General features: G+C 34.3%; 1 protein-coding gene across 4 annotated transcripts in view; it reads left to right on the top strand.

Moving 5' to 3' along the window:
• C1GALT1 (core 1 synthase, glycoprotein-N-acetylgalactosamine 3-beta-galactosyltransferase 1) overlaps positions 1 to 12,793 on the top strand; it is a 36,648-nt gene extending 23,855 nt beyond the window's left edge. For all 4 annotated transcript variants that reach the window (XM_019927790.3, XM_073809688.1, XM_019927797.3 and 1 more), the window contains 3 exons: positions 1,197 to 1,433; positions 4,643 to 5,310; positions 7,860 to 12,793. In XM_019927790.3, coding sequence (XP_019783349.1) covers positions 1,197 to 1,433; positions 4,643 to 5,310; positions 7,860 to 8,078 — 1,124 coding nt within the window. In that variant the 3' untranslated portion in view covers positions 8,079 to 12,793. The remainder of the gene's footprint in view (positions 1 to 1,196; positions 1,434 to 4,642; positions 5,311 to 7,859) is intronic.
• The last annotated feature ends 292 nt before the right edge of the window (positions 12,794 to 13,085 follow it).

Genomic DNA, 13,085 nt, shown 5'->3' with positions numbered 1-13,085 from the left:
GATTTTTGTCAACCTGTGCAAGTTATCTGTTAATTTTTATAAATTTCTGTTTTCTTATCTGCAAAATGGTCATAGTGAGAATGAAAAATGAAATTAAAATTTTTTTCAAGCAAGATAAAGTATGGACTGCATCTGGCATGTGGTAGATGCTTAGCAAACGTTTAAAAAATTATCTTGGGGAGTTGGAAACTGTAGAATTAGGACTATTCTCATAAGAATTTCATAGGAATTTATAAGTTCACCATGTAGTAATTATTAGCAAACCCTTAAGAAGGGCCTGTTTCGTTGTCAGGCAGTTCAACAGGCATTTGTCGAGCAGCCACTGTCCCAGGCATCCTACTTAATCCTAGTGATATATAGATGCTGTTCGGGGTCTTGCAGTCCAGTGGGATAACAATGAAAGATGGTGAGCAGGTGGCAGCTGCATTCACCACTGCAGTGAAGCCTGGGTATTAGGGCGAGGAGTTGGCAAACTTTTCTTTTAAAGGGCTAGATGAGGCTTTGCGGGACATACTGCCATTGTTGCAGGTACTCAACTCTGCTGTTGTAGTGCAAAAGCAGCCATAGTCAACACTGGGTGTATTCAAGTAAAACTTCACTTACAAAAACAGGTGGCAGATAGGTTTGGCCCTGCGGATCCCGAAACAGTGCTGACTCTAGCCTTCTACAAGCTAAGAATTCTTCTTACATCTTTAAAAGATTGTTTTAATAAAAAGCAAGAAAAAGAATATACAGGACACTTTGTGGTCCACAAAGCCTGATGTATTTTATTTCTAATTCTTTACAGAAAATGTTTGCTGACCCCTGATGAGAGTAGGTAATGATTACTACCAAAAGAGAAAAAGGGTAAATATAAGTATTTTGATAGCAAAGAAAGAAAAAGAACGTGGCAAGCAGGCTTGGGTCCATGCAGGATCCTGGCTAGAAGAACAGGAAATTCCGTGTGTAAATACTGACATATTTGCCCGTGCCCCACCCCAGTAGTGATCCTCCTAGTTGCTACTCGTTTATTTTATTGAATTGTCCATACTGTGTGTTTTCGCAGGAAATAGAGGGACAAAAGTTAAATACTCTTAGATATGTTCTCCTGTATGAAAGGAATTAACTTCCCAGTATAGCTAAAAGTTATCAGTCCTTACTCTTGGTATTTATATTGCTTTATAATTTATAACATCCTGCTAATTTTTTTCTTACAGAAATACATTTTCGGGAAATGGCCTCTAAATCTTGGCTGAATTTTTTAACCTTCCTTTGTGGATCAGCAATCGGATTTGTTTTATGTTCTCAGCTACTTAGTATTTTGTTGGGAGAACAGAGGGACCTCCAGCCTAATATTCTTCATAATGATCCTCATGCTAGGCATTCAGATGATAATGAACAGAATCATCTAGAAGGACAGATGAACTTTGATGCAGATGCTAGCCAACATAAAGGTATGGCTTACTTTATTAAGGAGTAAAGATAAACCATATTTTTCAATCTGTTTAAGTGTTGAGAGAATTGGAAAAAGTTATTTATATGAAATTTATTATATCACTATATCTTTTGATGAAAATGAGCTTAATTCTAGATATTAAATGACAGTTCTTGGTTTGCCTAAGGAGAAGGAAATTGCTAAAACCCAGATTTATTTAGGGTGTAAGATATTAACTTTGAATTTATTTTTAAATAGAGATAGTTCAGAAATCATAATTTGGGGAAAGGCAAGACTTTCAAGTTAGATTTGTTTCTAAAAATTTTAATTTTGTTATCATGGTTCATATCTGTGTCTTTGGTTTTTGCTATCATCTTGTTTTAATCTTGGTTTTTGCTTAGTCTTGTTTTCCTAAAAAAGCTCAAGAGATATATATAAATCTCAATTTATATTTTATCAGTAGCTAACGTAACTAATCTTTTCTTGTTTTGAGAGGCATAAAAAATTAGGGAAGTAGAAAACTAGGAATGTGTTATATATAATGACTTCATTTTCTCCTGGTCTTCTACCTCTATCCAAATGTTCTGAATTATGTCCTCTATGTGCCCCTTAAATGTTGGTTTTCTCCAAGTTTCTGTCCTTTGGCTCTTTCTTTGCCTGTGTGATGTCATCAATCCCCATAATTTTAGTTTCCATCTGTTCCTTGCTGGCTTTACCTTAGCCCAGTTCCAGACACTACGAGAAGACGTTCAGAATTCAAAGATCTCTGCAAATTGTGATTTATTTGACAGAAAACAGTATAGCAGCTTGAAAAACCATTGGAATTCTGGAATGCAGAGGGTCCCCCATTAAGGGTTTTTTCTCTTATCTTTTTGGCAGTAAATTGCTTCTTTCCTATCTCTCAAGCTGAGGTTGAGGGCGAGGTATCACATTCTTGTTGAGTTTTATACACTAGCAAATACATGCATACTATTACAAAGTGTGTCGTGTGTGTGAATGTTTGTATGACAGTGATTCAGCTCTGAGCAGCCATGTTCTTATCACAGAGCAGTTTAATCATTGTGCATTTGATCTGTATCATTGCTCTAGGTCTTCAGTTGATCAGTTGGGGCCAGGCTTCTCTACTCCTGGTAGGCCGTACTAGATCGGCCTCACTGCAGGCACATATATTAGGATCTACTTGTCCTACTTGATGGTCCACAGAATGTGGGGTATGCTAGAGGTCTGTTTCTCTCAGACTTAACATGTGTAAATCACACTCCTTTTCCTTTATAATCCTAAAATTCGTTCTTCCTCCTATTTTTATATAGCTCATTACTTTCTGCCTAAGCCAGCCAGAAACTATGAAGTCGTGGTAGGTGCTTTCCTTTGCTTACCAACCAATCCTGTTTCTCATAAATTCTAACAGTCTGCTTCTTTACCATTTTTTAGGTTACTTCTCTCAATCTGTAGCACGCTTGCCCTAGTTCAGGCCGTATATCCATGTACCTGCTCTCAAGCAAACTTCACCATGCCTTTTGTCCTTTCTTATGGTGAGCTTCATTTAGAGACCTAATTTTTGCATCATCTCTTATTTTTCCTGATATTGCTTTATATCCCCTTCTTCTCTATTCTAGCCAACTTCCCATTCCACTGTTCTATAGTGTTTATAAGGCATTGCTTTATTTTACCCTCAGCACATTGAAACCTTCATACATACCTCTATTATAGCATTTCTAGTGTATGGCAAGTATTGGTTTGCATGCCAAGCTCCCATGCTAGAATGAATTCTTCTGAAGACACATGAATAAGGCATGTGTCTTATTCATCTTTTTATCTCCTGTACCAGTACATGCCTACTACAGAGTAATGAATGAATTAATAATTGAAAGAATGAGAAAGACTATCTACCAGATTCCAGCAGTAGGGAGAAGGATGTCTTGCTCTAAGTGAAACATATTGGGGATTGCTGCTTCCACCACTTTCGCCACCATCCAGGATTTGGTGTATCTGTACAGCTAAGAGATTGGGCTCCTCAAGTATATGAAATGTGAATGCTCTCTGACTGAAAAGAGGGTAATTTTCTCTGTTTTTGGATTGTGAATTCTTGAAATTCAGAGAGACATGAGAATACTTTCATGCCCTGCCCAATCTTTCCTTCTACTCCCTCTCCATCAGTTAACTAGAAATTTTTGCCTCCAGTTGTTAATTTTTCTCAGGGCTGAGCTTTTGTAACTCACTGGTTGACCTTAACTTTAAGGATGTTTCCTCAGAATTCTGCCTAGAGCATTGCTACACAAAGTGAGGTTTTGCAGACTCATGCTGGTCCACAACTAAATAAGTATTAAAATCAGGATTAAATAGTTAGAAACTTTTATGGTAATTTGACAATAATTTTGAATAAATCTAGAAATAAAAACTTTGGGCTTGTACTTTATATTTATTTTTTAAATTTTATTTTATTAGTAATTCATTTTTAGCATATTTGCAGAAGTATAGGTCTCTAACAATGAAATAAAAATTGATCCTTCACCAAGCACTGATCTGGAATATCATAGTTGGATTCTTCCTCTAGAGCAGTGTTACTCAAAAGGTAGCCTTGGCCTGACAGCCTGTGAATTGTTTGTTACCTGTCTGCATCCTAATAAGGATCTTGCACCAGGATGTAACTCAGTTAAGCTCGCTGCTGAGTTAAGTGGACGTTTTGATAGGTTGTAGTAAAACTTCCTTGATGAAAGAAGTAACATGTTGCTTTATATTCTGGCATAAGCTCCCTATTTCTTTGCCGACCAGTGCTTTGAAAAACACTGCTCTAGACAATCTTGGAAATACTACCTCTACCTGTTCTTCCATTTCTCACTGTTAGATTTGCATTTTGGAATGAGGTATGTTACTGTAAGAAGTAATCTCTGTTTTGCATTAACTCCTCTTCTTCGAACTGGGGTAGTCATGAAAGCATTTTTAAAACCACCTCAGGGTACTTGTAGAAATTCTTAACACTAGACTCTTGTGGACTCCAAAATGAACTGCTGCTTCATTAGTTTGTCTTTACTGCCCTTCAGAAGCTTATTCACAGCAGTGAGAAATTCCTGTCAATGTTCTGTTTCTTTCAGCTAAATCACTAATGGTAAAGAGGTATATGGGGGCGGGGGGGATCTTTGAAATTGTTTAAGAAAATGTCTTCTTTGGTATAATTTATTTGGATTTTACAACTATGTGAATTAACTTTAAACAATTTCTGTTTAATAGATGAGAACACTGACATCGCTGAAAACCTCTATCAGAAGGTTAAAATTCTTTGCTGGGTAATGACAGGGCCTCAAAATCTAGAGAAAAAGGCTAAACACGTCAAAGCTACATGGGCCCAGCGTTGTAATAAAGTGTTATTTATGAGTTCAGAAGAAAATAAAGACTTCCCTGCTGTGGGATTAAAAACCAGAGAAGGCAGAGACCAACTATACTGGAAAACAATTAAAGCTTTTCAGTATGTTCATGATCATTATTTAGAAGATGCTGATTGGTTTATGAAAGCAGATGATGATACATATGTTATATTAGATAACTTGAGATGGCTTCTCTCAAAATACAACCCTGAAGAACCCATTTACTTCGGGAGAAGATTTAAGCCCTATGTAAAGCAGGGCTACATGAGTGGAGGAGCAGGATATGTACTGAGCAAAGAAGCCTTGAAGAGATTTGTTGATGCATTTAAAACAGACAAATGTACGCATAGTTCCTCCATCGAAGATTTAGCACTGGGGAGATGCATGGAAATTATAAATGTAGAAGCAGGAGATTCCAGAGATACCACTGGAAAAGAAACTTTTCATCCCTTTGTACCAGAACACCATTTAATTAAGGGTTATCTGCCTAGAACCTTTTGGTACTGGAATTATAACTATTATCCTCCTGTAGAGGTAAGTTTAAAAATTTTATTACTGTATAAATACTTAGACTGACTTTTGTTTACTTAAAAAAAAACTAATAATGTGTATGTTTCTTTAGTATCAATAACTAAGAATCTACCTTAGTCTTTTTATATCGAATGGCAGTGTAACAGAGTAGATGAGAACAAAGGTGTCGGCAGTGGTAATTCAACAAATATTCATACTACTGTATGCCAGGCACTAAGAATATAGCAGTAAATATGGCCAAGTTCCAGTTCTTATGAACCTTACATTCTGGATGAAGAGACATGCAACAAACAGGCAAGACAAGTCAAGTTATAATATGATTTTAGGTAGTGGCAAGTGCCCTGAAGAACAGTAAACCCAGGTAAGAGGATGGAGAGTGACCCAGAGTGGAATGGGGTACTGTAGTTTAGGCAATTAAGGAAGACTTCTCTAAAGGGTAACTTTTGAACAGAAACCTGAATGAGGTTAGAAAGCAGGCTACGGGAAGATCTGGGTAAAGAGCCTTCACGTCTTTAGGAACAACGCATGAAAAGACTTTGAGACTTGGGCTCTTTTCTTAAAACTTTTTAACTAGTATATACATGAAAGCTGTTTTTTTTTTTTTTTTTAAAAAAAAGCATCTTTAAAATCTGGCTCTGTTCCTGGATTTTTTATTTCTGATGATTTTTCACTCTACTCTCGAGTTTTTGGGGTATCCATAATCATATGCAAAGGACTAGGTATTTTGTTTCTAATAATATTAGCTGTTTTTTTATAGCCTTTTATTGCTTATAAAGCTTAATAAAAACAGTATCCTGGCCATCCAGTCACAAAACAGCACAATAGAGTATAACATAATTAATGCAGTAAATCTTATCAAAAATATTATTGCAATATTTCAGAGTTATATAAAATTGCTTCCAGAAAGGATCAGTAATTTAATATTAACCGCTCTTGTCCTAGTCTTTAGTTTACTATGCACTGGCCACTATAGTATCCACTAACCATATATGACTACTGAGTGTTTGAAGTATGGCTATCAAAATTTAGATATGCTCAGGTATAAAAGTCATACTTGATTTCAAGGACTTAGCACAAATAAAAAGAATGATTTCATCAGTAATTTAAAAAATATTGATCACCTATTGAATATTAAGAAAATAATATAGATTTATTCAGTTAAAATATATTCAAATTAATTTCACCTATTTTTACTTTTTAAGTATGGCTATTGCATTGTGTGGCTCACATATATCTACTGGACAGAGCTGGTTTGATAATCACAAGTTGACTTATCTGTTTACTTTTCATATTTGTTCCTATTATTAAATTCCCTAAAGTTGTAAAAAGTAGGCACCAGATAATTTTCCAGCATCTACTTAGTGGTCCAAGAAACCCACATATCCAGTGTTTGTTTCAAAGGAAACATCAGAGAAAATACAGTGGACAATTTCTTGATTTTTTACTGCATTGTAAGCTACATACTTCCAAACATGAATTATTAAATGTTCAATTTAATAGGTCAATATGAATCTTCTCTGGGAACTTGCCAGACTGTTTTTCTCCCTGGGCCCCTGCAAAGACGTTAGAGACTTAAGTTTTCTTGGAGTCATCTGAGTGAAACAGTCTCCAGATACCAATTCTGACCCCCAGATGACCTTGTGACTATTTAAGTCTGGGACCAGTTTTTAAAATTTGTTTTATTTTCTTGCGTTTTCATTCCTCTTTGTATGTTTGTTGTATTTTTGTTATTTTGTTTTTGTCTTGTTTTATTTAAATCTGCTCTCATGCCAACTCTGTTAGAAATCTATGAGAATTAGATAAACTGAACAAAGGTTTTACTTCGACCTACTTACTGAGGGCCACCTGAACTTGATTATTCTGTCAGTAATAGCTAACATTTATTGAGCATTTACTGTAGGTAAAGCGTGGTACCAAGTGTGTGACACGTTGTCTCCTTTAAGTAAGCATCTTTTGAACATAGGGAAATTGAAGCTTATAGAGATTAAGTAACTTGCCCAAGATTATATACTAGTAGGCAAAATTTAGACGCAAACCCATGTGTGACTCAGCACTTCCTCTCTTAAATACTATACTGTTTGGGTTGATTTGTCGATGAAGTATTAGGTTGCAGACACATACTGGGCAAGGCTTTGTAGTCATTGAATGTTCCAAAGGTGTCTTTCTGAGGTTGAGCCAAGCAAAACTTCATAGTAAGAAAGTTATGAAGAGAAAGCAAAACTTGGAGAAATAGAACATTATCCTTTGTATAGCTGACCCTTTTATTTGAAGAGGTCTCAAGCGTTTTCTTTTTTTGCTAATCCATAGGGCATGAGAGAATATTGTTTCAGTTAGATATACTTCAGTAACTTCATGTTTGATTTTAAATCATTGGGAACTCTGAAAACTCTTGGTTTCTTTCACAGGTCTAATAAATTTTGTGCCTCTGCTTTACTTTGCCAGCCTTAATGCTTGGATTCTGTTAAAATTAGTGTTTCCTTTATCAGTATTTGAATATTGTATGTTAACAATGTGCTATTTATTAATAATGCCTGTTTCCATTACTTTTTTAGGGTCCTGGTTGCTGTTCTGATCTTGCAGTTTCTTTTCACTATGTTGATCCTACAACTATGTATGAGTTAGAATACCTCGTTTATCATCTTCGTCCGTATGGTTATTTATACAGATATCAACCTGCCTTACCTGAGAAGATGCTAAAGGAAATAAGTCAAACATACAAAAACGAAGATACAAAAGTAAATCAGGAGCCCTTGAAAGAAAAACATAAATGAACAGAGGTAAAATGTCTAGCATTGCACTGAAGAAGAACTTCTCCATTTCTGATATAGAACACTGGAATCCCAGTGAGGAATTCTTTCTAAGTGAACATTCCATATTAGAAATTTTTCATATGAATGACTGTAAACTGAAGCTTTAAGTGAGCTGTGAAGTCTGTTGAAATGTGTTTTGATACAGTAATATATATACATATATGAAAAACTTGTGTTTTTAAAATGGTGGCCAGGCAGAGGAACAAGAAGAGATTTTGTTGCCTGTTCCTGACCACATGTATTATTTTCACTGAGAAAATTAAACAGTTAAATTTGCTAAAACTACACTGCATCATTGTTAGTAACCCACACACGATGCTACACAGATCTGCCTTAAAGAAAATTTAGAAGGAAATATTGTTGCTCAGTGTTGCTTGTAAACTCAAAACATGAGTTTATATTTGCAGTATGATATAAATGAACCAACCCCCCCACACACACACACATCCAACTTTTGTCTAATGAAAATTTTGCTGTGACTATTTATAATTGGCAGTATTTCTTCCAGAGTAAGGTAGAATAAGAATGGCACTTGACCTAAAGTGCATTAATAAAACCACATTTTGAAATTATCATGGGCCTTGACTGTATTATCTACTTGGTTCTAATTAATAGTTAATCTTTTACTGAGTCCCCGTTGTCTCTTTCCTAAACATGTTTAACCATTCTTGAATGCCATTCTCAACTATTAATATTTATTTACTGAAAGTGTTAATAGCATTCTGTAAACATGCATTTTTAAATATTTTATTCCCAAATTTGCCCATTGTTAATTATGGGTAACTAATAAATAGTAAATGTAGTGCTATTTGGGGATGCTTTTCTTATATTAGTGCCACTCTCAGGAATCACTAAGTAACATTTTTAGATGATTATTTAAAACTGTCCAACTACATAATTATAGTTCCTTTCATTCTCATCCTGCTGAGAGATGAGAACTTGTTTGTGCCTTTCATAACTTGTTTAAAGCAGAGTTTTGAGACTCATTTTCAGGCTCTGAGGTGGCTGTTAGTTACACTGGCAAAATAATTTATGAGATTTTGACCAGAGTTAATTAAAAACATTAAAAAATGCAGAGTGCTTAAACAAATTGAAATATGTCAGATATTAAAAGACCAAATACTTAGTTTACGAATAACAGCCTGAATTTTGATGCTGACTTATTTGGGATGATTGTTTTGCCAGTGGACAGTTGTAAGAGAACTCAGTCTTGATGACATCAAAAACACATTCATAAATGTTTTGTTCTAATTTTAGGTACCCTCTATTTAAAGAATTTCTGGAAGGAAAGAAAATTTAAAATTTTTGTTGTCTTTAGCAATATCATCTGAGTGTATCCTAACAGAATACTTTACAGACTTTCCGTAAGATTATCTTAAACGTTACAAATAATTTACATTTCTCTTATGTTTTATCATTATGCTAATTTTATGTGGCTGTCATGCCACTGATTCTGCTGCTTAGCTAAATAGTTTATTGTGCCAAAACATGTCAAAACCATGACCTCTTTCAGCTGTATATTTGAGAGGATGTTCATCTTAGTAGCTAATTATGGATTACTCTGTCAACATAGTGAAAACTTATACCAGTTTTTACCAATTGAATTGTTTTTTGTTATTTTCAAGGTGATATCATCTGCCAGAATTTCAAGGCGTTCATTCTATTCTTTGAACACCTCTTTACCTTGGTATGGATAGGAATTTATTTGCAGTCCGTACATGCTACTTTTCTGTACTAGAAGTATAACTGGTTTACCATAAACATCCAAAAACCTTAAAATTGATTCATAGGAAATCAACATTGTGATGAATCCTGGGGTCTGAAGTCAGACTGCCTGGATTTAAATTCTTGCTCCATCACTAGTTTTGTAGCCTTGAGCAATTAATCTCTCTGTGCCTCAATTCCCTCATCTGTAAACTAGGGACAATAATACTACCTACCTCACAGGATTTATATGAGGATTAAACGAGTGAAAATGTGTATGGCTTTTAAAAACACTGTTTGGCCCAGAGTATGGAGTGCTAAGTATAAAGTTTTCTTATTATTCTTTACCTTGGAGTGTAAATATTTGTTTTAAATGAATGAGAAATCTGCTTTAATCAAATCAGGTAATAAAGGAAATAACTCATACATTTCTTACAATAAGTAATAGCTAGTTTTTATTTGATGCCTACTGTATGGCAGGTAACGTGCTTAGATACTCTGTGTTAATCCTCACAAATTGGGGGTTATTCCCATATTATAGATGAGAAAACTGAGGCTCAGAAAACTAAAGTCATTTTCCACTGTCAGAAAGCTACTAAGTAAAAGAGCTAGGATTTATACTGGAAGCCTGTGTATTCTTTGCCCCATGTTAGCCTTGAGGTTAATCATTAGCATTATTTCCATTTTTACTTAATGGCATGTGACATCTGATGCATTGGCCAGCAGTAGTCAAATTAACCAGCCAAATTATCATAGTGCTTCTTAAATTGTTATTGTTATTATACTCTTGCCTGGGAGCTTGTTAAAACGGAGATTTCAAGACCCCAATTCCAGAAATTTTGATTCTATCATGGGACCCAGGAGTATGCATTCTTACCAGATACCCTGGGGCACTGGTTCTCCACCAGTGTGTGGTCCCAACCAGCAGTATCAGCATCACCTGGAAACTTGTTGGTAATGCATCCTCTCCTGGGTCTCACCCCAGGCCTACTGAATCAGGAACTCTAGGGGTAGAGGCTAGCAATTATGTTTAAACAAGCCCTCCAGGTGAGTCTTATTCAGCATTTCCCTAAAACCTGGTGATTCTGATGCCAATCATCCTTGGATACTTGCCCCATAAGTAAGGTTATCTTTCAAAAATTTAGATAAAGCATGTTTTAAATGAGTGTAGTTCAGCATCACACTATATTAAATGTAAAAGACTAAAGATAATTTAAAGGATCAGTGGATCATTCATTTTGGCAAAATTTTTCAGCTTCTTCAGAGTTACTAATATCAGGGCCCACAGTAAAATATGAAGTTTAGTAATTTCATATTGGGGCAGAAAAGTTTCAGTAAATACTAGTAAGTATATATTAATTCATTAAAAGCATACTTAAATGAATGTCATAAAAAATGTCCACAGTTGTTAGTAAAAACATTTTAAATGGAGGTAGCAAAGTACTATTTTATAATGTGCAGAATGTTTTTCTGCCAATTCATACTATCAAAATTTCATCACTTTTCAAGAATCAGTTGACTTATAGGACCTAATAAAGAAAAAAACTCTCCAAGTATTTGATAGAGCACATAAAACCAGATTTCATGATGATAATGACTTACTGTCTTTTGAATTAAGATTTTTGTCATCTGAGTAAATGATTTTAGTATGGTCTCAAAACAGGCTTTTGCTATCTTACGTTCTCCAATATATACTTGTATTTTCAAGTGGGAAGTTCATAGATGATACAAAGCAGATTTTTATCCCAGAGTTCAATTATTTGTTTTCAAATAAACTTCAGAGGAGTTTTTGTTACTGTAAGAAGATTCGAAAATAAATCACTGACCAATTTTTTTTTTAAGTATGGTAATTGGGTTTGAGCATTAAATTTACTAACTGGTTATTTTCATAATTGTTTGAGTATTAATTTTTCACTTCCTTGAGCCTTTATACTGTATTATTACCAGATTGAGTCTTGAAAAAATCCTTCATTTGATTGATTACATCAAGTCTACCCTTTTATTCATTTAAATTTTCATTTCTTTAGAATATTCTCTGACAATTTCTGCTTCTTTGTATTTATTGCCCTTTATTTCCTTGATAACTAACTTCCATTTTCTAACTACTCTTAATTCTGCCTTCGCAAGGTTAATTTGGCTGTTATTAGTGATTAGAGTTTGTATGTATCACTTACATTATTTTATACCTATTAATGTTAGGTTTCCCTATGAGGTTGGAAGTAAAAATTTGTCTAAGAATAATGCCTGCTGGCTCTCAGGATACTTGACCTACTTAAAAGTCTACAATGTTAAACTAATGCTAGATATACAATTAAATGAAGTAAAATTATTTGGATTCTATTACTTCCCAAATTCCCCTTTTCACAAACAAAAAACCCTCATTTGCCTCATCTCTCTACTTATTTATAGTAAGCCTGACAGAAGCATACTTAAGAAATCTAGGGGACAACCTGTGGTTTATTTTGTGCTAAATGTAACCTCTGTTGATTTTTAAAAGATGGCTTATGTTTATATATTGGAGTTGAAATAGAGATTTAATTCAAATTAGAATAAGAAATTTTATAAATTCTCTTTAGAGAAACCAACTCTGAAACTAGTTTCAGAGTTGAATAATGCTCTATTTCAATTCCTTTACCTCTCTAGTTTTTAGTTTATATGTGTTAAGTTTAAATAACTTTGCAGGGCCCTGCAAATTAATAATCCATATGAAGTATATTATTAGAGGGAAACTAATCTTACTGCTAAGCAGTGTGTTATATTACCCAGTGAACGTTTGTGTTTTGGAATTTAAAAATTATGTAAGGTAATAGTATCATGAATGATTTAAAAATGTCTGGTGACTTGCTTATTTTAAGTGATCACCAATAAGTCAGAAAAATGTATTTTTAAATATGTTTTTTAAAGTGCCTTTTGAACATTTTTAAACAATGGATTTAAACAACTGCATAAAATAAATTACCATGTTTAAAGCTGTTTTATCTGATTATTTTTAACTGATGTAAAAGTTGTGGGAGAAACATTGTCTCTAATGGGTAGTTTTGGGGTTGTTTACCAAAAATATTAAACTATTTTCCCATCAAAATTATTCAATTTAAATAGGCTTAAATAATTTTTACTGCAACATATATTATTTTTCTTTAAAGCAACAAAATATTCCACCTCTGATTTTGAATAATGTGCCTCAAAAAACAGAAACACCTACGCTGTAGGCCAGGTAAGTGTGTGTCTATGTATACATGTGTATAGGTATACGTATATGTTATC

This window comes from Tursiops truncatus, chromosome 9, assembly GCF_011762595.2.
Source record: "Tursiops truncatus isolate mTurTru1 chromosome 9, mTurTru1.mat.Y, whole genome shotgun sequence".
Classification (NCBI taxonomy): domain Eukaryota; kingdom Metazoa; phylum Chordata; class Mammalia; order Artiodactyla; family Delphinidae; genus Tursiops; species Tursiops truncatus.
This window is presented reverse-complemented; position numbering and strand designations above follow the sequence as displayed.